The sequence below is a fragment of the Buteo buteo genome, chromosome 8 (genome assembly GCF_964188355.1).
Source record: "Buteo buteo chromosome 8, bButBut1.hap1.1, whole genome shotgun sequence".
NCBI classification, from domain to species: domain Eukaryota; kingdom Metazoa; phylum Chordata; class Aves; order Accipitriformes; family Accipitridae; genus Buteo; species Buteo buteo.
This window is the reverse complement of record NC_134178.1, coordinates 615,003-640,991: the sequence shown is the minus strand read 5'-3', so window position 1 is coordinate 640,991 and position 25,989 is coordinate 615,003. Positions and strand designations below refer to the sequence as shown.

General features: G+C 44.7%; 1 protein-coding gene and 1 non-coding gene across 3 annotated transcripts in view; one reads left to right on the top strand and one right to left on the bottom strand.

Moving 5' to 3' along the window:
• The window catches only part of PPEF1 (protein phosphatase with EF-hand domain 1), a 43,117-nt gene extending 19,340 nt beyond the window's left edge, over window positions 1-23,777 (bottom strand). The window contains exons 1-4 of one of the 2 annotated variants that reach the window (XM_075033385.1): window positions 23,612-23,777; window positions 11,294-11,483; window positions 6,550-6,677; window positions 5,702-5,753 (exon numbers count right to left, since the gene is read on the bottom strand). In XM_075033385.1, the coding sequence (XP_074889486.1) occupies window positions 5,702-5,753; window positions 6,550-6,677; window positions 11,294-11,357 (244 nt within the window). In that variant the 5' untranslated portion in view covers window positions 11,358-11,483; window positions 23,612-23,777. The remainder of the gene's footprint in view (window positions 1-5,701; window positions 5,754-6,549; window positions 6,678-11,293; window positions 11,484-23,611) is intronic. The other variant, XM_075033386.1, reaches the window with a different exon arrangement.
• Window positions 23,778-23,918: 141 nt separating this feature from the next.
• Window positions 23,919-23,991, top strand: TRNAV-UAC (transfer RNA valine (anticodon UAC)). Its single transcript has one exon. It is a non-coding gene; the product is annotated as a tRNA-Val (tRNA).
• Window positions 23,992-25,989: the final 1,998 nt, after the last annotated feature.

The following is a 25,989-nucleotide window of genomic DNA, read 5'->3' as shown; positions in this document are numbered from 1 at the left end:
TGTAGAAACTCCATCAGTCCCCCATAGGGCTGTAACATCATGACCAGAACCAGCTGAACATAACTGATGCTTTACTTGCTGCAGTATTACAGTGGCTAACTTCTGCTTTGTATAGTGGAAGAGCTCCAGGTATCCCCAGATTGTTTCACAATACTAAAAACGAGCAAGCAAACAAACAAAAACCAAGTAAAAGCCAACCAAATGAAAAAAAAACAGGCAAAAACTCTGTCCCAACAGCCAGTAGCCATGGTCAGAATGCAAAACATTTTGCACTGAAGTTGTGGAGCAATCTGCTCTCATAAGTAACGAGAAACATAATCTGTTACCGACCTTCTTCTCCTTCCCCCACAAAGCAAGGAGATTGAAAGTCATGGCTGATCATTCAATGACCATCATCTGTTTAAAGTTCAATATTATGCTTTTAATACAGGTCTTAAAGATTCATTTTTATTGCTTTTATTTTCTACATAAAATTTTTAGGCTTAATACCAGTAGGTCAGTGATTATTGTAAAACTCATTAACAAAATCCTATTTATTCACAGTGGATTGCAAAGCACTCCTTTCTGATAGAACTAGGAGACAATGCCAGCTTTTGGTTGCCTGCCATAAAACCATTGGATGGAATAAAGTAAACAAAACCATAGCCATAGAAGTAGAGCATAGCTTCTAATTTTCCTGGAATACGGAGAAAGCAGGAACATTGCTAATTGCTTCAATCCAATATTTTCTTGACATACCCTTGAAATGTAACTGACTGAACAGTAGATTCCAGTGTTTTCTTCTTGCAGATTGTCTTTATCATATATTATTCTAAAAGAGAGAACCAGACCCTAGAGGACAGTGTTGTGGCAGCTGTTGTTGCAGAGTTGCTCTTATGAGATGATTGCTGTAAACACTTTTTGCTGGGCTACAGGTAAGTTTTCTGTAACCTTGATTAAATGCAACTGGAAATAAAAATGTATTATTTATTGCTAGAGGAATACCTGTGGCTGTGACTCAAAACTCACAGCAGCCAAAACCAGCATGCAGCCTCATAAATTATTAGATTCATAATGGCCAACTTTTCTTATAACTGGATAAAATTCATATTAAAGAAATAAATAGATAAAAATACACTTTTTATCAGCTCTGGATTAAAAAAAAAATTATCAGCTCTTCTTCTGTGAGCTGATTAGCACATTCAGTGTACAGCCATGTAAATGGATTAAGGCATCAAGTGACAGCAAGGTGCTCAGAGTTCACCGTTTCCACCAAGTAGTCTGATTTGCAGTCTTCCACCACAGTTACAGCTTTGTCTGGCCAGGCGCCAGAACATCACCCAAGGGACTGAAACTGCTGGTTCCCACATACTGATCAGGCAAGTGGATCTGCACCAAGTCTCATCCCAGCTCTAGCAGCAGGTCTCCGGACAGCATCTCCCTCTGTGCCCTACCTCTCAGGATGTTGGCGGCTGCAGACTACAGAGCCAGTTCCTCAGACCACCTGAACTCCTCGTGGCTTGCCTGTTCTGGCCAGAGGCTCTCCTAATCTGACACAACTCCTTCAGAGTCAGCAGTCTTCTCAGCAATTCAAGCCAGGCAGACACCTGCCCATGCCTGCTCCTACTCCGGCCCTCCCTTCCTGCACGCAGCAGGCTACCCATCCCTTTACCTCTGAACATGAACCTGCCTTCCTCACAGCCTCAGCTCCTTTTTGGCATGTGCCCAGGCTGGGAAACCCAATCTCCTTCCCTGTAGGGCATATCTGTGCAAAGTACACCCCATTTTCCACTTCTGGATGAGTTGTCAAAAGCCAGCCATGGTCATTAGCCTTAGAGTGCACTTAATGTCTCCTCAGGCAGTCTTTCAGCTGGATTTTAAGGCTCCTTCCTGCACAGGATGGCTGTGTCATCTCAGAGCAGTCAGTAATGGATGCCCTAATGCAGCCTCAGGATTAGTGCGCTGGCCGACAAGTACCCCAGCTCACCACAGGCCCCTTGCAGGACTAATTCTGAAGGATTTGGCACCCCTCTCATTTTAGTCATCTTCTAGTCAAAGCTGTCAACGCTCTTTCAGTCCATATTGAAAGACAGAGACGAAAACTCTCAGCATGCCTAGTCCAGGCACATCTTAAGACAGAATGAAATACCCTCTGCCAGCATCTGCATCTCTCCACTGACTACAGGGAGCACAGGGAATGACCTGCTTTGCACTCTGACACCAGAGGTCTAGCCCAAGCTCAGTTGAGTTGAGCCTTTACTATTAGCAGACCCCATACAACTAACCTACAGGACAATAGCCATATTCCATGTTAAATATGAAAGCCCAGAGCTACATGGAGTCACTTTGGCCATAGAAAGCCCAGGGATCTGGTTCTCCTGACAAAACCACCTCACCATGGGAGTTGTTCAAGGCAAGTCAAAGATGCCACTGCCAAGGACGTACTCGCTACCGGGGTAACAGGGAATCAGCTACTTCTGTGGTTCTGAAATAAGCTCTCTGTTCTGCCACCATCCATGCACCTTCAGACTAACCATTGGGGTACCTGAGAGCACCTCTGGCTCCTGAGGAGTGCTATTACATGTGCCAGATACTGATTGCCAACCATCAGGTCAAAGCCAGATGGACCTTGAGCCCACTAAGAGGATGAACATTTCTACAACGCTGCAAATATTTATTCCTTCACTCCGTTCCTGGCACTGTAAGCTGCAAGCAGCTATGACTTATTCCCCACTGCAAGAATCACTCTGTGCAAAAAGCCTTGGAAGGGTGTTAATGCTGTAAGGGAGGCATCATGGGGAGTGAAGCTGCAGAAAACAGCACTTTTTTTTTTGTTCCCTTTTGAAGGAAGGCTCCCAGAGGTGTGGCTTCTGCCTTGGTGACCTTGAGAGGCACAGCCAGGGGTGCTTTGGACTCTCAGTCCCACAACTTTGCCCAGGACATGTCTGCAGCCTTCTCACCCTCAATGCACCCACAAAAGAATGAATAAATGGGTCACCTTTTGCTGGAAAAACAGTTTCCACCTTTCTCTGACCAGCAATCTTTCCATTGAAAGGCTGAGTAGGTATGCAGATTTTTTTCTGGTAGGAAGGGAGAAAAGTGTAAGGTAGAAAAGGTTTTAATTCTTACTTCCCACAAACCCTTGGAAAATAGCCTTTAATCACAAGCAGAACAAGACACACAGCTATATAATATCCCAATCACAATGTAAACTGCACTGACATCCTAAGCAGGATGAGACGATGAAAAAAGCTTCAGGGTACAACAGATAAACAATCACATCAAAAGCACTACTGTGTTAATGAGATGGTGGCTGCTTTCTTTAAAAAACATATTCTGAAAAAGCAGATTAAAAAGAAGAAAGTGACAAGATGAATAGTGGAGACTGAGTGCTTATAATGTAAGGAAAAACACAGATCACAAAATCTTCAGGTAGCTTTCTTACCACATACTGAGAAGAACAGGCAACCTATTCTCTGGTAGGAATATTATATTCTATCTTCTTGGAGAGGGCTTTTGAACCATATGCTATCACTCTAATTTAAGTGAGCACACACTAAGCCAGAGAATCGTGGGGTTTAGAAAATGTTGGGAATAGCAAAGCCAATTTGAAGCCTCTCGGCTTGTTATGTTTACACTCACCATGGCTCACACCTTAAGATGGTGATTCAGCAAAATTGGAAGCAGTTCATTAAGAATCACTCTATTCAGCACTGATTTTGCTTAAATCAGTGGGGCTAGCATGGATGCTGCAAAGGTCCCTTTAGAGGGGCAAGCAATCAAGAGCTTGAAGTAAAGAATGCACAGAGACAGTAGTTGGACAAACATAACCACAAACCACACAATACAAATTTGATATGCAATTTCTCAAAAAAACCCCTAAGGTAGGTCCTTTGCATAGGCAGCCTCAGCTGTCTCTCTCTTAAACATGTACCGTACAGAATCCTTCTTTTTTGTTTTGGGTTCTGGTATCTGTAACATGGGGTGATAGAAAGAGGGAAATAACAAACCAAGACAAAAGTAAAGCCTTTGGTGGAGTTATCAAGGCTTAACAGCTTCAGTCCTAACAGATGAATGTTTTAAGCAAGAGAAAGGGGAGCTTTACCATAAACCATACACTTTACCATGTGTTTCAGCCTTAACCACATACACAACTCCCAATACCTTCAAAACCAAGAAAGAGGTCACCTGTGCAGGTGTGACAAGGGACAGCCCACAGTACCCTCCATCCCTCCCTGTGCACAGGTGGGGCCTGGATCTCCACCTGCCCACAAACAGCCTATGCATGTAGCAGTGTGCTCTGTACCAGCCATGTCCTGAGCCCTAGCTAGTCACCTGAAGCACCTTACCTTTATTCCTTCTGCCAACAGACACAGTTAATAAAGGTGGATAAATCACATCTACAATGAGCAGCTGTAAAATTCCCTTTTAATATTATAATGAAAATAGAGATTAACACTATTTTTCTAAATCTCAGACATAGCACTACTATTTTCTTTCCCACTCAGGTAGAAAAGCTGAACTGAGGTGTGCTATCAGGGTGTAGAAGTAGATGAAGTGAGCAATGTCTGATTTTCTTTATGTTTGTCAATTTCTTCCCAGGAAGTTAAATGACTAAAGCAGGGGGTTTTGCAGAATACAGTGGTAATGGAAAAAAATCAAAGGAAGAAATATTGTATCATCTGCCTTGGCTTTGGAACAAGGCTCAAACATAATTTCTTTTTCTGCAGAGCACAGAGAGCATTAGGCACTCTAAAGTATTTAAGAGAGAAAAATTGCCATTTCTAATGGTTGTCATTAGAACACTGAACCACTTACAGTTTTGATGGTGGTTTTATCCTGCTATCAAAGTGTCTTGTGCAAATTTTAATTGGAATAACCTGTGGCTGGACCAGATGAAAGAGAAAGGACATTCTTTTGTAATTCAATAAGAAGGGGACAGCCTTCTTTTTAACTCCGCTGGGATGAGATGTATTCTCAATTTGTTCAGGGAAATCATATTTGTTTTCTGGACTTAGGAATCACTTTCAGCCTGTCCTTCTGTTGAGCTTGACCTCAAAAGTAAGTTTTGTCCAAGGATCCCAAAATACTTCAAAAATTAAAGGTTATTCTTTGAATAACTGAGCTTTAATTGAGATGGTTTCTAAAGATTTATCTCCAGCAGTTTAAATTTATTTCATTTTTAATCATTCACATACAGATACATGTTTTGGAGTGAAATCTAGAACAAATTAAATTAAAAAGTACTCCAGAACTGCTTCAGGGATTAAAAAAAAGAGAAAAAAAAAGAAAAAAAAGAAGAGGAGAGACATTTTTGAAGGCAACCTCTTTGATTCCACCTGCCCTAAACCAACTAAACACAGTCTTTCCAGATAATCACATCTCACAGTTTAAGAACACATGCACAGAAAGCTGTGAAAATTGGAGTCAGTAAGACTACCATGAGAACAGCTTAAGGGCAGTAAAATGTAACAAAGCACTCTGAGCACCTCTGAGTATTCTCATAAGAACAACAGGTATCTGTTCTGTCTTACATCTTCATTCACTGGGTAGATATTGAACACAATCAACAGTCACAGGATAAAATTCTTATTACAGTATTTGGGAAATCACACCTCAGCCCCAGCACGTGCCATATGCTGTAAATCACACTGAAAATTCACTTCACTCACATCAGGTTTTTCAAACAGAATCTCCATATTACTTTGATTTTTATCCTTACCTGAATCAGGATGTGTACAGTGATCCAGCATGAATGTAAAGAAGTTGGATAGCTGAGTAAGAAAAACAAAAGAACACACACACACAGATCAGTTTGGGGATCCAATAAGCATTAACATTCTCTTTCCTTAATTACTAGCAATTTCCCATTTAGGGGATCTAAGACACTCCTGTATGTTCCCATAGCATCAGCCTGCAATAATGACACAACTTGTGTCCTACTACAAAAACAGCTTACTCCTTTCCTTCTTTGCTATGAATTAGCAGATTGACACTATATGAACACATAAAAAGTTCCAGGGCTGTATCAATGCTGCTGACATTTTTGGGTGTAATTCATCTTGCCCGTCACCCAGACTATTTGTCTAGACTTTGTAGTCAATAGAAAGATACTGCTACAATGCACCAAACTGACTTTAGACACTGATGCCAGGACGAACACAAAGCCCTAGAAGTTCCTAATTCCCTGTTTTGACCCTAAAGGAAGCCTGGGCTGACATGCTGAGACACTGGTATCTCTGTTGCACATATCTTGCCTCACAAACACGGTTAAGATCACCCATAAGGGGATGGCCTGCAATCCCTGGCTAACAGAGCTGTTCTACTGGAACCTCTAACCTACATGTGGTTGTACAGGCAGAATGGTGTACCGCTGCTTATGTAGGGGGTTTTTTTATATGTATGTATACACACAACTTAATTAGTTCATGTGTGAGGCAGGGAAGCGGTTTTATCATACAGGGGACAACTTTGCAGGGAGAAATAACCACATATCCATTTTGTTTGTGCAGCTTCAGTCCTCTGGGGATAATATAACTGCTTGTACAGGAAGAATTGAAGATTACAAACCTGTAGTTGATCTTGCTCATCTGCATATTCAATTGATTGAAAGATACTCAGAGAATAGCGGCGCCTCATCTCTAGCCGGGCCATTGTAAAGCGGTACCAGTTCTGGATGAGGATAGCAGCTCTAATGACTGTGAAAACAGAAAGCAATGGAGTACACATGGATGCAGTGTAATCTACAATGAAAACACACAAGCTACCTTTGCAGAATTTTGCAGACAGATGACAAATTCAGTCCATTGTGCGCAGTCAACATTTAAGATGAAACTCTGAAAAAGGGTTTTCTCATAATGAATACATGATGCATTTACTCTTTCTGTCTTCAGGGACAGATCCCAAACTAGCTGACTTACTCAGGCCTATATTGCTAGAAACCTTCCCCATTTCATTGTCCTGAAGACAGTACCCATGTAAGAAGTCAGCCATGTTCAGCTGATGGGCAGTGTGTGGGTTTGGGGAAGGTAAGGAAAGGAAGAGGAGCAATTTGACCTACCAACAAAATGTATTTCTTTACCAAGCTGCAGTAAAAAGCTTCAGACTTTGCAAGCTGTAACATGAGCATCCTGTAATGACAGAGTTTGTAACAGCCTCTTTTAACAGAAAGTTTTTGCCTACACAGCTGTACCAGCAAGCCAGCAAAACTCAAACTTTAGGATAAAATGTTAACAAATGGAATTGAAGGGCAGAATATGTTGGTTAAACAGACACGCTAAAAGGCATGCGGATATATCTTTGGCTAGCTTAGTGAACAAAGGAACGCTCACCCCAAGAATTCAATGGGACACGTCAGAAGACCACTTTGGACTATATGCTGAATACGCATCCGACTCAGCACTTCAAGAAGTTGTGTCTACTATTGTCCCAGTCTGGAAAACTGCTGGAAACTTCACTGAAGGGCAATCGCCAAGGCTGCAGCATAGAGTGAAGGACCTGCTGCCTACAGGCCCAAGTCACGCCACAAACAGATTACATTCCCTTAGCTGCTCAGATAAAAGTTTGTCAAGCAGAACAACATCTGGTGGCATAAGGAGGTCCCGGGGTGGGCACTGTCCTTTGGGGAAAGCTCCTCACACCTATGTCAAGCAGTTAGTGCTGCATGAACAGTGGTCACCAGCCAAAGCTGTGCCAGGAGGACAGGAAATCCAGGAGCTGATGCTCACTTGATCCCTCCCCACCATGCTGACAATCTCGCCTGCTACTCCTGGTCCCCAAAGGGCAGCAGCTCTAAGGAGCCAGGGTGTGAAATGTGGGTGGCAGTAGCACTGTGAGTAGGAAGACGAGAGGAAAGGTGAAAGATAAAAGGCAGGCATGCCCTCCACATTACAGATGATCACTGCAGCTCCGACAGACATGGAGGGAGGAGTGAAAGCAGAAGGCTGGAGGGGCTGTGCTTGGCCTGAAATAAGCATGAGCTTGGGAGAGGAGGAACAAATGAGCTCAGCAGTAACTTCTTCTGTTTCACAGAGCTGTGACTCTCTAGTGCTTTAAGGGTGCTTATCCAGAAAGATCAACTTTGAGAAAAGCATTCCTCAGCCACTTGTTAACTGTTTTTTTTAAGATCAGCTAGAGAGGAATAAACGCACATTTCAGATACTTAGGGCATATGTAAGTATGGATTTATGATCCAGAGGAGGACACCATTTACTATACAATATTGGAACAAAATACAGCTACTGCCTTGAAGATTGAGCAGCTGAGATAATGGCAAACTCAAATCCAGTCATTTGCTTAAATTACAGTCAGAAGGGGACTCTGTATTAACATGCTTAGCCCTACAAAGCACCAACAGGGACAGTCAAGAGGCATTACACACATCACTGCATAACAGCGAGAGGAAGAGCACAGGGGTATTGGACCCTACACCTGTCTCAATGCAATGACATCGCCACCACCATATTCTTGCCTGGCAACAAAAAATAGAGTAAGGTAGGAGGCTACTCTCAAGAGATGTCACATTTACTCACTTAAAGTTGAACAGTCTTTCTTGACTGGTTCCTTACCTCTTTTTCCCTGTAGTCTCAAAAGGATACCAGTAAATAAGTAGACAGGGCCACAAGTGTCAAGCTTTTGCCTCCAGCCCTGCAGCTAACACCTCACTTCAAGGAGTTTCCTAAGGAACTTAACTTAACTTAATAGCTCAGCATAGGACACAGAAAAAAGTCTTTATGCTTCTGATCTTGGGGAACAAGTCAAAGCAGCTGCAGGGCAACTCTATCGAAGGTACAAGGACAAAAGGAATACACTGATCTTAGCTTCTAACACTCCCAAGAACTAGAGCTGATTTTTGAGCAGATGAACAGATGACCAGGAGAAGCACAGAAACAAAACTGAGACACTCTTCTGAATTCCAGAGTCTGACACAATCACCACTGCACAGCACTGCAAATTCATGAAGAAGAAAAAAAACAGGAAACTTAAACCAACACTAATGTCTTAACACCAATACACTTTTATTTTACTACAGTTGCCAAAACGAACAGTTGATATTGAAAACCAAAACAAAACAAGAAATAATAACTAACAATTCATACTAATACTTTTTCTCCCTGCAAAACAGCAAAGAGAAGCTCTGTATTAGAGGGACAACAGTTCACACTAGTCAATTATTTTAGCTGATCACAAATACCAGGAATTTTGAGACTAGGATAAGTGGCACCCCGAGAATGATTTTTTTTCTTAAACTGACAGTTATGCAGGTAAAGAAAAAACTCCATGGAGAAGTGATTCTATTAATAAATGCATAACATTAAGGAAGCTTCTTTTATAAAAATGCTTACAGGTGCCATAATAGCATGTTATTTGCTTATTTTATCATTAATAAGTATACAGTATAGTTAAAGTGGTAAAGTTTTTTAGTCCAGACAAGGCCAAAAGATCAGTTAAGACTCCCATCCTACAGATATCACATCCATCTTAGAAAAATCTTCCTGCCTGAAGGAAATGTAATCCTCATAACTAAGAGCATCCTTCGTACCTTACACAAGCTCTGAGACCTCTCTTATTTTCTGGACTTTCTGGAATTCCCCACCACCACAGACCTCAAAGCCTGACACATCACAGCAAGGCTGTCATCAACTTTTCTGTTTAGAAGAGTACCTAAGGGGCAAAGCACAGCCACCAGCACAGAAACTGATTTCCAGCATCAGAACCATTAAACTTCCCATTAAAGCCCCCCTGGGTTGCTTAATGGTCCTGAGCACTTAACATGGCACAGTTCCACTGGTATCACGCAAGACAGATATATATCGACCACTGTGGTTAATGTTGCAAATCTAACATAACAATTCCTGTAATTTTTTTTTTTAATTGTAATTATTACAGTGCTGTTATTTTCAGGACTGAATCAGAACATTATTTTCACACTAGGCTAAACTGCATCTGTAAAAGAAATCGTTATCAGTTGCAGAAGGTCTCTACACCAGCAAGTACCTGTTAAATTCATGTTATTAATGCATTAGAGGGTTGTACAGCCTCAGGCTGTGGATAGAATGACGGTTCAGCATCATTTGGCTACTGCCGAGGTGCAGAAAGAATACCACCCAGCAACTGGAGAGGACAAAACATCATCAAACAAACACAAAATCATAAGCCAGCTTTGGGGTAGCAAAGCCAGGCTCCACACCAATGTGTATTGATGGTTGTAGACCAAGAAAGAGTACAGCTCCTCATGCTCACTCCAAGCTTTTGCACCCTCAGAAATAATCCCAACTAATTCATCTCTGAGGCCTTGCAAGGCACATAAATGCATAGCATGCAAACCCAAAGAGGAAGGACCAATTCCCAGTTACAGGTCTGGGACTCCAGGTGGTTCCATTCTACTTCCACTGCTGTGATACAGCACTGATGCTACTGTGACAGCCAAGTAGTGTACACAAAGCTGAGGGCTACCCTTAAACTAGTCACCTTGGATCCCTGTAGCCATGACTAAGCGCTCCTGCTTCTTAGTCACCAGTTTCCTGTGACTTGTGTCCTGGCTTGGTAGCCAAAAAGACCCTTCCTTTTCAACCATGGCTGTTCAGCATAATAATCTCCTAAGACTACATGCAGTGTCACATAACATGGCTCTCGACAAACCTTGAAAGAGAACACAAAGCGTCTGAACAAAGGTCTGAGGCAATCGTGGAACCCACCTGCCTGTGCAAAGCCTGGTGCGTTCATACCAGGGTGTGGTACAATTAAAAGCAGACAGGTGATGCATTAAGTTTTTTAATTGAACATTTAACTAGGGACTGTGGAGACTTTCAACTGACAGCCTCTGTGACTGTCAGGGAGAATTTCCAGCCAGGCACTTGGTATGGCAGAAAATTGATTCTGAGAGTCATTGTAATAGCTCTGCTTTATTACACTTGTTTCATAATCGGGGTCACCCAGCAGCAGGGAAATTGGGGCAGTTTTCCCAGGAATCCTATGTTGTGAAAGGCCATAAAAGGTCCCCCTCAATACCTTACCCCATACGCTTGGCCAGTGACAGAGCAAGCACAGACACGTGTGAAATTTAGCTTCTGTCCCAGATGCTGTGGATCTCATCCAACCCAATCTGTAGATGTTAGAAGTGGTCTACAGTTGCCTTCTGACCTCAGCCAGCATCTAAAAGCTATGCTCTCTTTTTAAAAGAAGATAATTAGAAAATAATTTTCTCTGAACAAGTATTTTGACAACAGGACTGGGGGGAAATGTAACCTTGCAATCTTCTTCTAGTATTACAGAGAGAACAACCACTAACCCTGTAGACAAAGGCAGCACTCACCTCTCTCCGACCTTCTGTCAGCTACAGAACTGCTACACCCCATGGTTCCAATGCTGCTGCTCATCAGTTTTAATTGCTGCTGATATGAAGCATGTTTTTCTCAGTTGTTAGTGTTATACACATTTCCTGTGTTGTTCCTTCAGTGATGAGGATTATACCCCTCTGGGCTCCTGGGCTCTTCCTAGAACTCCTAACAGGGAGAGGATTGGGAGGGAGAGAGAAGGTGGGGGCGGGGGGGGGGAGAAAAAAAAAGTGTTTGACAACACAGAATCTAAAGTACCTACAGCTCATAACAAATTACTGTACAGCACGTCCTACACAAACTGGACCTGATGAACCATAGTAGGCTTCTTTTTCACATCTGATTACTATCAGCTTGCATTCAAGACAGATGAACTCAGTAATTAATACAGTTTACTCCTTACATGTTAGCTGAGAGTTAATGGGCACCAGTGATTTCTTAATCTGAAGCTCAGCTATTTAAAGCCTTACTACTAGAGACAAGGGACTACAGAGGCATGTTACTCTTCATTCTTGTGATTTGAAAATCAGAACTGCAGAATTTTAAGGACTTTAAATTACATCTGATACTACTGCTAAAAAAACCCCAAACCTCAGCCCTCCTAACACTCTATTGATTTGAAAATGTGCTCTATCACCCCATTTATCACTTCATCCCTCAGTGTCACCACCATCAAATTTACAAGGAGAGACAGTGCAATAGCAAATTGCTTAATTATCAGATTTCATTTAAATAAAACATCCACTTTTCCATTGCATTTCTACTGAAACATTCTAAATAAAAGATTTGGTTTCATTAAATAAATTAACAAAGTACATTTTGTGGTGTGGCCTTTGGGGTTTTTCTCCTGGCACTCGCTCAGCTCTTCACTAAATGGTATCATTCACTGATGCAATACTTTCTAATCAACAAGTTCAAACGAATACATTTCCCCTGAGATACAAAATGGATTCATTTCTAAGTAACAAGAAAGTGACTGATGCTGTTAGAGAGACTGAACTTTGTTTTAGCTAAGGTTTCTTATACCATCACACTGACCCCTCTCTCTGACTCTAGGGATACATTTCCCTCTAGCATGTCTGATGTCTAAATTATTGCATTTGTTGTTTTGTTTCATTGATACTCCTTTTAACCTGAGTTTTAAAACAAAGAAGAAATTCATCAGTATAAAATGAATGCTTAAATACTATTCTTTTCCTCTGGCTTTACTAGCAGAAGTAAAAGTAACAGGAGGATAAGAGAGAGGAAAACATAAATGCATAACTAGCCTATTTTCAATTTCAACAGTTAGAATACATTTATTGTTGTGGGATTATTTACAAGTTTTATATATTTATTATATCAGGTTATGTTATGTTAATATTGCACAACTCTTTATAGTTGTGGGGCTATTTTTCAGGGTCCCACAACACAAGGGTATCCTACATTTGAGCTGGGTATGCCACCTTCTGAGTCAGTATTTATTTCAGGAAAGAAGGATTTTAGTGTTTTTTCCCCACAATGGACTGCTTTTCTTCCCTCTGAAGGAGCTATCATGAAATCCAAAAAAGTGCTGTTACATTAATTTTGAGCCAATCAATGGCTTTGACAGCATCAAATACAGCACTGATATTGCTAATAGCTCAAATTTGTCTTCTTTCCAAACAGTTTTCTCCTGAATACCATCTCCTCATTTGCCCTCTTAGGAGAATCTCAAGCCTTCATCAGTCCATCTCAAACCAGCCAGCCATGACTTGAATTGTGATCTGAAGACTAGGACCGAGAGCAAAATAGAGCTTACAATCTAAGTCCTATTGCAGTGAGACTATCTTCTTTAAAGGGCAGGTCAGTGTGAGCCCAGCAACTGGGCAACTGGAGCCCCAGACAGAACCATCACACCTCTCAGGACTCCACCCAAGCCGTAGGCAAACAATGGGTTGACCCAAGAAACGGGGATCTGAATCACTATCACACCCTACTTGCAATGATTTAAGCTTTTCTCCCAGTCATCCCCACTCTTCCCCTCACCCAACTCTAAATTCATGGACTTCTAGCATCAGCTTGAGCAAAGAAATACAAAACATACAGAGACAGAAATTTTGTGGTGATAGCAGTAAATGAAGCCTGAAACATACACTCTAAGCTTGGAGGAAAACTTGCACAGATATATCCTATCATTAAACCTCTTTAAAAGGCCAAATCTGGCCATCAAAGAGCTAGTCCAGGGGAATAATCATCACCTTCAGCCTCAAATATCTGCATCCTAACATGGATGTAGCAAACATTCAAACTACTGCCCCATTTCCTGATGGCTTCTCAGGTGGCTACAGAGCCATCCTGGCCACCAGTCTGCATGTCCAGACTCCAGACCAGCCACGACTATTGAAGACTCCAGCAAGCAGGGTCTCCACACAGGCCCAACAAATTCACTTTCTGCTCTTCTTGTGTGACTAAAGAATCATGACCAAGGGGAACAAGCCACTGCGGAAAGAGCCAGTGACTTCCCCAGGCCAGGGCTCTTCATTGCTCCTAACTGAACCGCTCCAAAGGGAGAAATCCCTTCCCTCCCCTCCCACCCCCCAGGTATGCTGGTTCAAGCCAACTCCTGCTCCATGTCAAACCATGCCTTCTTGGGCAAAGGTATAGAAAAATACCAGGCAAAGGCCATTAAGGCCTTCCATGGGGAAGAAAGTTGGAAACCAAGCATTTAAAACATTAGAGTCATTTCTGTGAGCTATTCACTATGCAGTGTAGCAATGTCTGGTGAAGAAGCATTTGCCATTACAAAATTCCCCCAAATGTGGGCTGATGAAATGGAAAGCTGGGCTTTTACCAAGGTATTGAAAAAGGCTTCAGAGATACAAGGTAGCTGGATGAGAATCTGGGACATAATGCTGTGTTAGCATTCTGAATACTATACCACTGACTTACCCTTAAGAGAGAATCTGTCATGTTCACTAAAAAGCAGGCAGTAATTCAATTTCTACAAGCTGGTGATCTGTCCCATTTTTAGATATAACTCCAAGAAATTGCTACATTTCTCTCCGTTCAGCAAAAAGGCAATTTTGTGATGGACAGGCACTGAACACACAGCCCATCCACTGAAGCAAAATAATATGTCATTCCAACAATGCCAACAGACATGCACCAAGCTAAGCCAGAGTGGCACACGCTGCTGTTTTTCCAGATAGGAGTCACTGAAGGTTACACTGCGGCAAGTGCTAGAAATTTGGGGTTCAGTACCTGAGCTGTCAAGAGCCTGATTTACAGGGATAATGAATCAGCACCATTTGATCCAGGTGTAATAGGTGCTGCCCAAAATCACTCATGCCTCCACTTTGTCAGTCACATAAAGACCAGGCTGCCTCAAGAATAATGGAAATCTTGTAAAGATTTATAGCTGACTTTTAATGAAATCAGGCAGCAGGTCCTTTGGGCAGAGAGCCATCCTTTCAAGCATACCTTCTCTTTTAAAATTAGATGAGCTGTGCTACTGGCAGACAAGTGTAAGCTAGGTAAAGCCTGAAGATATGGAAGCCATACGAATAAGAGCCACTAGGCTTTAACTTCTTATTCTTGCTTCATTCCATTTGTTTCCTACCTTTGATGAACAAAGAATGAAAGGCTTCTCCCTTTATTTTTGTTGGGATGGGATTTCCACAACTACACTACTTCCCCTACAAGTTGTTTCAATGGCTATCTCCAGCAACATGCCTCCTTTCCCTACTCACTCCTTTCTCAACCATATTTGTAAACAGGTAGTTATGGTAGAATCATAGAATGGTTTGGGTTGGAAGGGAGCTTAAAGATCATATAGTTCCAACCCCTCTGCCAAGGGCAGGGACACCTTCCACTAGACCAGGCTGCTCAAAGCCCCATCCAGCCTGACCTTGAACACTGCCAGGGATGGGGCATCCACAGCCTCTCTGGGCAACCTGTGCCAGTGCCTCACCACCCCCACAGTGAAGAGCTTCTTCCCTATGTCTAATTCAAATCTACCCTTCTTCAGTTTAAAGCCATTACCCCTTGTCCTGTCACTACAGGCACTTGTAAAAAGTCCCTCTCCAGCTTTCCCACAGGCCCCCTTTAGGTACTGGAAGGCTGCTACAAGGTCTCCCTGGAGCCTTCTCTTCTCCAGGCTGAACAATCCCAACTCTCCCAGCCTGTCTTCGCAGGAGAGGTGCTCCAGCCCTCTGATCATCTTCACAGCCCTCCTCTGGACTCGCTCCAACAGGTCCGTGTCCTTCTTATGTTGGGGGCCCCAGAGCTGAATGCAGTACTGCAGGTGGGGTCTCTTGAGAGCAGAGTAGAGGGGGAGAATCCCCTCCCTCAGCCTGCTGGCCACTCTTCTTTTGATGCAGCCCAGGATATGTTGGCTTTCTGGGCTGCAAATGCACATTGCCGGGTCATGTTGAGCTTCTCGTCAACCAACATCCGCAAGTCCTTCTCCACAGGGCTGCTCTCAATCCATTCTCCGCCCAGCCCGTATCTGTGCTGGGGATTGCCCAGACCCATGCGCAGGACCTTGCGCTTGGCCTTGTTGAACTTCGTGAGGTTCACACAGGCCCACCTCTCTAGCCTGCCAAGGTCCCTCTGGATGGCATACCCTCCCTCCAGCACGTTGACCACACCACACAGCTTGGTGTCATCAGCAAACTTGCTGAGGGTGCGCTCAATCCCACTGTCCATGTCACCAACAAAGATGTTAAACAGCACTTGTCCCAGCACCAACCCCTGCGGAACACCACTCATCACTGATCTCTACTTAGACATCAAGCTGTTGAGCACAACTCTTTGAGTGTAACCATCCAGCCAATTCCTTACCCACCAAGTAGCCCATCCATCAAATCTATGTCTCTCTAATTTGGAGACAAGGTTGTTGTGCGGAGCAGTGTCAAATGCTTTGCACAAGTCCAGGCAGTCCATGATCTCCTCCCATAACATGTCTTAGAAGATACGTGTGGTTGGAGACGTGATGAGATGGGGACAGTTTTCTCCATAAAGATCAGATGGATGGATGAGTAGATGCTTCCAATGACAGGGGCTTTCCTTTGACGTCTTCTTGCTATCAATTTTTTTTTATTTTTTGTGACTCACAGACTTTTTTTTAGAGTTGTTTTCCTTTGGAAATGAGGACTGCAGAGAACTGAGAAACAGATGCTATAACATGGGTTTAAGATGGATTTGCTTCTGTGCATTGCTGAGGGAATGAAGCAGGAAAGAGCAAAATATCCTAGAGAAGAGAACCCAGACATTAAATCACAACACCCAGGTTAGTACCTGCAGAAGGACAACTCTTCAAACCTGTCTTGTTGCCAGAGTTGGGATCATTAAGGATGGGAATCTAGAGATGAGTTAAAGATTTCATTAGCTAAAAGATCCACCCTGCATGAAGTGGGATGAAGCAGCCACAGTCAACTAACAGAGTGAAAGAGAACCTGGCTATGGCACACAAGAGCTGTAATTTTGACATCAATGCTGAATTTGGTCTGCCAAGAGGCTGATATGAGAACATCAAACATAGGCAAAGCAGTATGTGTTTAGGTCACTTATTTTACATTCATGGGACAAACTGACATTTCTGTTAAGTGACTTTCAGTGATTATATATGTGCAAGAAAAAAATGACGAAGACTTTTTCTTTGCAGATAATTTCTTCAGCCTGCTCAGAGAAGCAAGGCTAAGGTCAATATAGAACTGATGGAATAATTTCTAGCAATGGCCATGTTGACAGATCTCAGTGTTTGGGCCGGGAATCAATATGGAATGGATGTAGTAAGATACTGGAAAGCCAGCAAAGCCTGAAAGAGAATAGGATGAAGACAGACCAGCTCATTAAGGTGGACTCATATTCCTGAGCACAAAAACGCACTGCAAGAAGAAATGCAAGCTAGAGCTGCAAAGGTGTGAACATGCAGGGATTGTTCAAGCAATCTTCGAGTTCAGGAACTGCATGCAAATCCAAAGAGGATCTGTAGAAAAATTATAGGAGAAAGCCAGCTCGTGTTATTTACAATCAATAAAGGATACATTTACACAAAACATTTGCACTTTTTTGTGCAGAAAATAAACAAATAAAGCAAGCAGCCTCATTTTTTGTGCAGCAAGACTTCGGGGAGAATGTTTTTTAAAAAGAGGTGGAATAGCAAACAAGTGCACAGATGGGGTGCAGATCACCTTGAAGTGTAAGCAAAGACATCATATCACTTTCCAGAAATGTTAAACACCTCTAGGGGGAGATTCCTTCAGGAAGCAAGCAGAAAACTAAAAATCCTAAAGAAAAGTTAGCTCTAGTAAACTGGACCCAACCGGAGCATAAAAGTCAGCAACAGTTGTGGCTTATTATCCTGGAGGAAAAGGAAAATCTGAATCATGCACCATCCTGCAGTTAATGAGCAGAGTCTTAATGACGTCCCATTTAATTCTCCTTACTTGAAGGGGAAAGTGGTGAAAAAGCAAAGCTCCAGAATAGAGTAAATATGTGTTGAAATCTGAGCCAGTTTAAAAATTAACTTCGTGCTTCAGCTGAAATTCATATTGGTTTTAATAATGTTTAAGTTAAGCATCAGAACAAGGTTCAAAATTAAATACTTTTTTCCTAAAACAAATAGTACATGAAATCCAGTAGTCTCAAAGATATTTGATCTCATCTGTACTCAGAAGTTCTGGATAACTGATCCAGTCCAGGTCAAACTTTATAGCTTGAAGCACACTGATTTTTCTCAGGGTAAAATCATAAACAGCCCCATGTACATCTGTCATTCCTTACACAGGCTTAAGATGAAGTAAATTTGCTCTTTAAAAGCAAGTTAAATAGATATAGATAGATATATATATATGCCCCACCCAAAGATATTACCTGTTCTTTCTTTCTGCTTCAGCAATACCAAGATTTTTTCCACAAGAGTACCTTTAGAAGATTCTTTTTTTAAGAGAAAGCAGCCCCGTTTTGGAAGCAGAACTGCACAATGAGGGGTGCAGCTCTGCAGAACAGGTGCTCCAATTCTCTCTGGGGCTCTGGAGCTCAGGAGCTGTAATGCACTTGCTCTTCACCTATTTATACAGCTTCCCGAGAGGGAATTTCTTGAGCGTTGCTCTTCAGAAACAGTCAGGGGAAAACGCTGTTTTCATCGTCCAGCCTGATATGAAAGCTCATGGCTGCAGCCCTCCAGCTGCGCTGTACACGCGCTGTTGAAGAGCTGTTTTGTGACCATGCCTCCTGAATCTCAGGCAGAGAAAGGGATGGGCTGAAGTTATCTGCTCCGCATCTGAAGTCACATGATCTCTTTCAAGAGGAATTGCCTTTCTGCTGCATTGAGGCAATGATTTGCATTTTAGCAGATCTAGCACATCGGAAAAAAACATAAGAGCTGTCCAGGTATTTTGTTATCTGATGTGACTGGCATGGCTATGAAAGCCCTTAAGTAGTGAAATACTGAATCTATGAGGCATTGTATCTGCATGCTAGTGATATAGGTGCTCTCTAAAATACTCATTCATACCCAGATAATGGGACAAGTATGAAGCACTCAAATCTTGCTCTCAGCAGCACTGCACCAATGCCTGTACACTTCATTTCTTCATGTGCATGCACATGTTCTCCCCATAAACGTGTGACTGGAATTCAGTGGACTCAGTTCATGTTTTGGCTCACCTGCTCCTTGTTCGACCACTGGAAGGGGATCGGACAAGCTGACAACGTTGCAGCATTGCTCCCCTGTGCAGTCAGGAAGCCGTGGTGCTGTATGCTTTGAAATCAAACCCTGACCCCTGGCAGCAGGGCCCACAGCTCTGGCCTAGCTCCTTGCCATGCTGACCCCACACTCTCAGTCACTGCACAGGTGCCCAGGGAAGGGCAGAGCCGTCACGGCCAAGGCGATTTGTTAGTGCCCACTGCCAGCACAACAGCCCCTGAAGAATCTGCCCCCTCGGGCAGTGAATCGATAGCATGGGGACACTGTGATTTTGAACATGTACACCCCCAAACCACTCAAAAATATGAGGCATCGGTAGAAGTACAGTATTGTAATATCATCAGTACAGTCTTAGGCCCAGCCCTCAGCGTCACTCAACCTCATCACACCACCTTTTCCCTCAGTCTGTCCTTCCACCCCTCTCCAAAAGCTGGGGAGGGGTTGCTTGCTGCTGTGCAAAGTGATGGAACAGAGCACAGCAGCCCCTTCTGTGGGGTCAGCATGGGGGCATGCGGGTCCGAAGAGGACCACAGGCTATAAATCATGCTGTGGCGGGAGAAAGCTCCACATGGATAGGCAAAAGACAGGGATCACCGTGCCCCTTGCTCTGCAGCCTCTCCATGTGATGCAGTCCCACCAGAACTGGACAGGGAGCAAAAGATTTCTGAGAACAGAAACAAACAAAGCAAGATCTTCACCCTCCCACCCCTGTCCTGAAGGTCTAAATACTGTAACGTGGTATTTTCAGGAAATTTTTGCCATCAGTCTGGTGACAGTTCTATAGGCATCAACCACTACCATGAAGGACAGAGTGGTCAAATCATCTTTTGGGACAGATAGACAACTGCCCTTACTGTGACAGAACAGATACATTTATTAATGTGCAAAAGATATTTAAAGTGCCAAACCAGCAAAGCAGAAGACACTGTGTAAATGCACTGGTTTGATTAACTGAGCTAGTCCTTTGAGGTTCTGGAGTCCCAGACACAAGCTTCCACTTTCAAAGCTGCTCCTCTCCTGTGAGATGAGACAGTAAATGGAATACACACCAGGCACAATAATTCTGCATGACCCAAAAGAGTTTTGATGTTTGTTTTTCTGGCAGGATGCACTTTCCCTGATCAGAGTTACAGTAGCTAATCATTTATGTATGATCACGCTGTTCTGCCAAAACGCATGCAAGCAGAAATACATAACCTCTTTCCACTGCACTCTGGGGATACACATTATTTATAAAACATTTACTGTACCTGATAAATTCATCTATATTGGCATCTACTAAGATCTCTGCATAATAAGAGGCTATAAGGTTTGTTCCAACAGCCAACAAATCCATCAGAAATGTTTCATCCAAGATCAATGGGAGAGGGATCAAGCCTTTAGCTCTTAGGTTCTGTAGGACATAAAGCCTCCACTGCATGTTTTCTTTTGTTATTCATGGAAGTTTTTTGTCCTCTGTCTCAGTGGTCTGATGTGACCAAGCGGCCTGATAAAGAGTCAGTCTCGCTGGACTGAGCCACCTCTCCAGTTACCTAGGAGGATCACAGTAACATGCAACTTGAGGAAACACAAATGTGCTTCCCAAATTAACCTTTCTTGTTCAAGTCCAAGGACATAGGCTGTACCAAACAAGACCATTCTCCTTTCTACACAGAGGAAAGAAAACACACCAGTCCCACCAAGGTCACACATACTACTGCATTTTTGTTAGCAATCATGTATCACATGCACACATAAGATGCTGAAAAGGGTTTTAGCATCAACAGCTGCAACAGAAAGTAGGCCAAAAAATTTTGACAATATGTTGTTGAGCAGTCTAGCATGACAAGAAAAAACACAGTTATGTTGCTAGCACAGCAATCGGAACATCCCTTTACAAGCAGCCCTTCTCGATGTAATAGCACATATTCTGTTTTCCAAATACTTTGGAAACATTAACCTCCTGAGCAAGCCTCCCTGCAGGCATTCCACATACATAATTCAAATTCTGCTTCAGGCCTATTTCTCAGAAGCACCCACTACAAAGTGATGTAACCGATATTCTTCAGAAAGACTGAAGATAATCATACTTGAAGTGAATGTGCTCCTTCTAACCCCTGACCATGGTTCCCCTCCTCTTACCCTACCAAGCTCAAATAAGTATTTTTATGCGACCCAACAAAGTATTTTAAAGTACTAGCCAGGAGACGAGTCCCTGCCCAAGACCTGGATGTTCAGTCACAAACAGAAAGAACAGAAGAAATGAAGAGAGAAATAAACATCCAGAACAATTTTAAACTCTGTCTCAGTCAGTGAGATGGCAGAAATCTGCTCTTACAAATCAGAAGGAATAGGTTAATTTGGGTGAACAGGAAAAGAAATCTCCCCCCCACTGACAATTCTGGGTGAGACGATGAATAAGAGACATCAAAACTAGCATCCTTAGCAAAAAGAACACAAAATCAGAAATGTGAAAGGCAGGCAGCTGTAGGGCTTCCAAACTCCTGAAGGCCAAGAAACTAGACCAGAACACTATGAAAGCATCAGGATACCTTCTGTGAAAATGAGAACAATTTTTTTAAAAAAGGAAAATTTCCCAAATTTTCAGTTGAATGCATATTATTCTGGGAAGCAATGACTAATGACCTACTTCGCACAACTCTACCTCCCTCACAAGTTAGCTTCAGCCTCCACTTACAGCATATAGAGATGATAGCTGTCTACAGCACTCAGACTTTGCTATATCTTAGCAAAGCAACATTAGGAAAAAGAAAAGGGCATAAGAATTGCCTAACGACAGCTTTACCTGCATTTTGTTGGTCTGGGGAACCACAAGCTGCACAGACAGTGCAAAACCTACATCCTGAAGCCTCAAGCCTACCAGACTGCCTCTTCCCAAAAGGCACCTCTGGGTTAAATCCAGGTCAGGAGTGTACACAGATTGGACTCAGACACTAATGATCAGTATGTAAAAGGATTATTTTTTTTTTAAAGACTGGGACCGGCCAACTACTAAGCACAGCCATCACATATATGGTAGGGGGTCAGCAAAGTCTATGGAAATAATTTTCTTGACCTCTACTTTCATCTTATCCTTATGAAATTGCTTCTAATGACAAAAAGACAAAATCTTCTACCTTGTAAATCATCTGCTGCTTCAGCAAAATATTATTAATTTCAAGACTCAAGGCAACTACGAAACTTAGCTACAAACAATAAACTGGTTTGCTTACAGGCACCATATACTTCTGAAAATTAACAAACTTGTATTTTATATTCCAAGTAATAGTTTCTGCTCGTAACTTAACCACAGTCCTGTAAACACTGTACAGGTGCCTTAATTTGTACTTCTACAAGCCACTCCCTTTGGGATGTGAGGATTTAGTACGGCGAGGACTGAGGTAATGCAAATAGTGCAGAACCCCAGTGCAGAACATAACAGATGAAACGAGGCAATTATTGTGCGGTGTAACAGATGACAAAAAAGTCCCTGAATGAATGCCTGATGCGGACGGGCACAGAACTGCACGGAAACAGCTGCGCTGCTCTGCACGCTCACAAAGAGCCATCTTCTGCAGTGGATACATCACGAATCCACAGCCTAAGTCATCTCGGCTGTTGCTGGATGGGAGCAGGGGGTGAGCAGGCGGCACGAGCAGCTCGGTCAGCTTGCCTTTAGCAGAGACACACCTGCGAACGCTTAGGCCTCCTCGTGCTGCACGCACACGCAACAAAACTCCCCCCCCCCCCCCCCAAAATCCAGTTGCAGAGCAGCCTCACCCGCAGGCCCGCGGTGCGCAGGGCCGCGATCGCGGGGAGCCCCCTGCTGGCGGCCCCGCCCCGCCGCGCCGCGCAGGCGGGCTTTGCGTGCGCGGCGAGGGGCTGAGGCGCGGCCGGGGGACGGTCCGCGGCCGGGGCTGAGAGGAAAGTCCGCGAAGCCCGCCAGGTAGACTTGAGCAAGCAGGTGGTCTCGCTGGCACGCCTCATTTTAAGAACTCGTCGGCGTGTCCCGTGCCGGGTCCCAGGGGATAAATCCTGACTTTTGCGGATCCGCTAGGCGACACGGACAAACTTCAGGATCTGCCCCCTCTCCTCACGCTGTCTCAAACGCCGTCTCCTGTACCGAGGAAATCTCCTGCGCCTTCCTCCCCCCCCCCGTGAAAAAGAGCGCTGAAGCGGCCCGCTGTCGGCAGCGGGGCGCCTTCCTGGCACCGCTTCGCAGGGCGTGCAGGCAGCCAGGCTCCCCCGCCGAGGCGGGGGTGCTGCTGCCCCTCTCGGGGAGCTCAGCCTGTCTCTCCGCCACTCGAGTCAACCTACTGGGTACCGAGACGTACCGCGCCGGCCCAAGGACCTCCGTTCTCCCGGGAGAACAGAGCAGCCGAGCGAATCCAAGGAGCAGCTTGCCAACCATTTCCGAACGGGGGGGCTAGAGGCATTGACATTCGGAGCGCAGAGGCCTAAAGCAGAGATGTACCGAGTACACGCAGGGCACGGGAGTGCTCACGGTGCCCGCTCCACGCAGCGTGAGGCCGTGACGGGGCCCGTGCCCTCCCGGCCCTTCACCTGCCCCTCTGGGCCGCGTTTGGGGGTGCAGACCTGGGCCCCGCAGGCCCGGATGCCGACAGTAGTCGCGCAAAAGCCTTACCTGTGCTTTCCCGCAGCGTGAGGGCTATTAACCGTGATTTACTCGCTTCGCTGCTCCTCTGTAGCTATCGGCGGGGCAGGAAGCGCCTTAAGGTGATTTTTTAAATGACTACACGTGTAACTAACCAGCAATTTGGAGGGGGAAGCCCGGGGGTTGCGGCGAGCTGTCCCGCCCTCCCTCAGACGCTGCCCCCCCGCCACGCGCCCAACGGCTGGCCACGCGCCCAACGGCTGCCTACCCGCGCGGGAAGGAATCCCGCCATCGTCTCGTCGATAAGGGCAGTGCCGTCAGCCGTGGTTTACGTGGCGGTTCCATAGTGTAGTGGTTATCACGTCTGCTTTACACGCAGAAGGTCCTGGGTTCGAGCCCCAGTGGAACCAGCGCCCCTGGCTTTGGTTTTTGCTTTCCTTCGGTAAGCACCCTCAGCTTTTCACCATTTCCTTTCAAGCGGTGAGCCACGGTTTGCTTTTTTTTCCTACCCAAGATGGGCAACCTCATAAGCACGTAAAGAAGTCCTGCCTGTGCTGAGGAGGAGCAGTGCGTGGCGAGGGAAGCAGAAAGGCCCCTCAAGCAGGAATGCCCTGCCCAGCAGAACCCTTTCCATCAGCCCTGTGCAATAGCACGTTTCTAAGGCTATGAACGTAATTTAGATAATGTTGCTGCAGTGCTTGCCTTTTTTTTCCCCCCTAAAAAAGCTCTGCTTCCAGCAACAACATCAACCAAAATGCAGAGACCCAGTGAGAGCTGGCTCAAGCCCACACCCTGAGGTGCCGAAGCAGCCGGCGCTCCCTCCACTGGCTTGCCTGGCACGGCCCTGCGGGGCAGGATTTACAAGGTTTTAATCTGGTGGCTCACTGTACCATACTCCCTGGGCGCCATTTTGTGATGGCTGGTAGCACCCCTGCCTGTGGTGCAGAGGGGAGGCCCGGGGTGGTGCGGGGGCTGTGGGCCTCTCTGCACCCAGGCCTTGCTGAGCCACGGCTCGCCTGGGAGGGGGAACAGGCAGCTGGAAGCCGTAATAAAAGAATGTCACCCCTCCTTTTAAGCCTGCCTGATCTACGGGCCTTCAGGGGCCATTTTGCGTCTTCCTCTGGGCCCCTTCGCACAGGTGTAGCTCAGGCCCAGGCAGGCTGCTGTGGTGAGGCGCAGACAGGGCCTCTCCCTGCCACAGGTCTGAGGCTTCGTCCTCGGCAGGGCTGAACACCCTTGACTTACTTTAACCATGGTCTTATTAAGGAACTTACCTTAACAATTGTCATCTTAAGAAAACTATTAACCTTTGTCAGTCCTTGCTCTTACTAAAGAAACACTCTGGGGTATGGTCAAGCTGAAGTGCAGTCCAATGCAGGGATACCTGGGCCAGGTTGCAAAAGCTCTTTTGGGTAGAAAGCACCCATATATCACATAGTGAGACCTAGCAGGATAAGGTCATAACATTAAGCACCGTCATGACACTAAGGGCCTGTGTATCCTACAACCTGAAAGTACAGACACACTCAGGTCTGGCCTTCCTCTGCTTGGCTTGGTTAGCGGCGTGTGCGCAGCCCACAGGAGGTGAAGCCAAAGCAACATATCCCGCCTCGTGGGTAAACTGTCTTCCACAGATGGGCTGCTGCCAGGATACAGGCTCAAAGCTGAATCAGCTATAGCTCGACTTCTTCTCATGTAGGGTATGCAAGGCTTCTGTGTAGGTACTTCCCATCGAATAGGGATGGTGATCCCATGATGCCTACCCTGCCAACAACAGACACAGCTCCCCAAGGTGCATGAGTTACAGGGGGTGGGCCTGATCCTGGTGGCCAGCACTGGGTAACTATCTGCATCGTGTTTTCTTACATTAGGAAAAAGGCTCCTTTTCAGAAAGCTCTGAGCTCACACTTCAGATGTGTGGAAAGAATATTTTATTTCAAGAGCCAGATCTTCAGCATGTGTAGACCATCGTAGCTCCATCCATTTCAAGGGGGTCCAGCTCCTGATGGTTTGACTCAAGCTCTGAAAGCATTGGCAACCTTGCTCTTTCGGCACATTAGTATCCTGCTTCTGAGAGATGCCAGTTGTTCATACGTACATGTATAAATGTGTATTTTGTACGTTCCCTAACTGTGCTAAAAACAAAGCATGCCAGTCACACATTTGTGCTGAGACATTGTGCATTGTGTGTGTTCAGCTCCCAGACGCATGAATCTGTGCGTGCCACCGATTTAGCTGTCTGGCACTCCGACTTTGGGAGAAACATGAAATCGCCATGTGGAGTTGCACTTCTCTCTCTCACACACAAGTGATTTTTGCCTCCTGCTTCCCCTCTGAAGGCACATGTGCACGCTGCTGGTCGGTCAAGTGCTGGGGAGGGCTCCGTGCCCTTGTATGTGTTTTGAGAG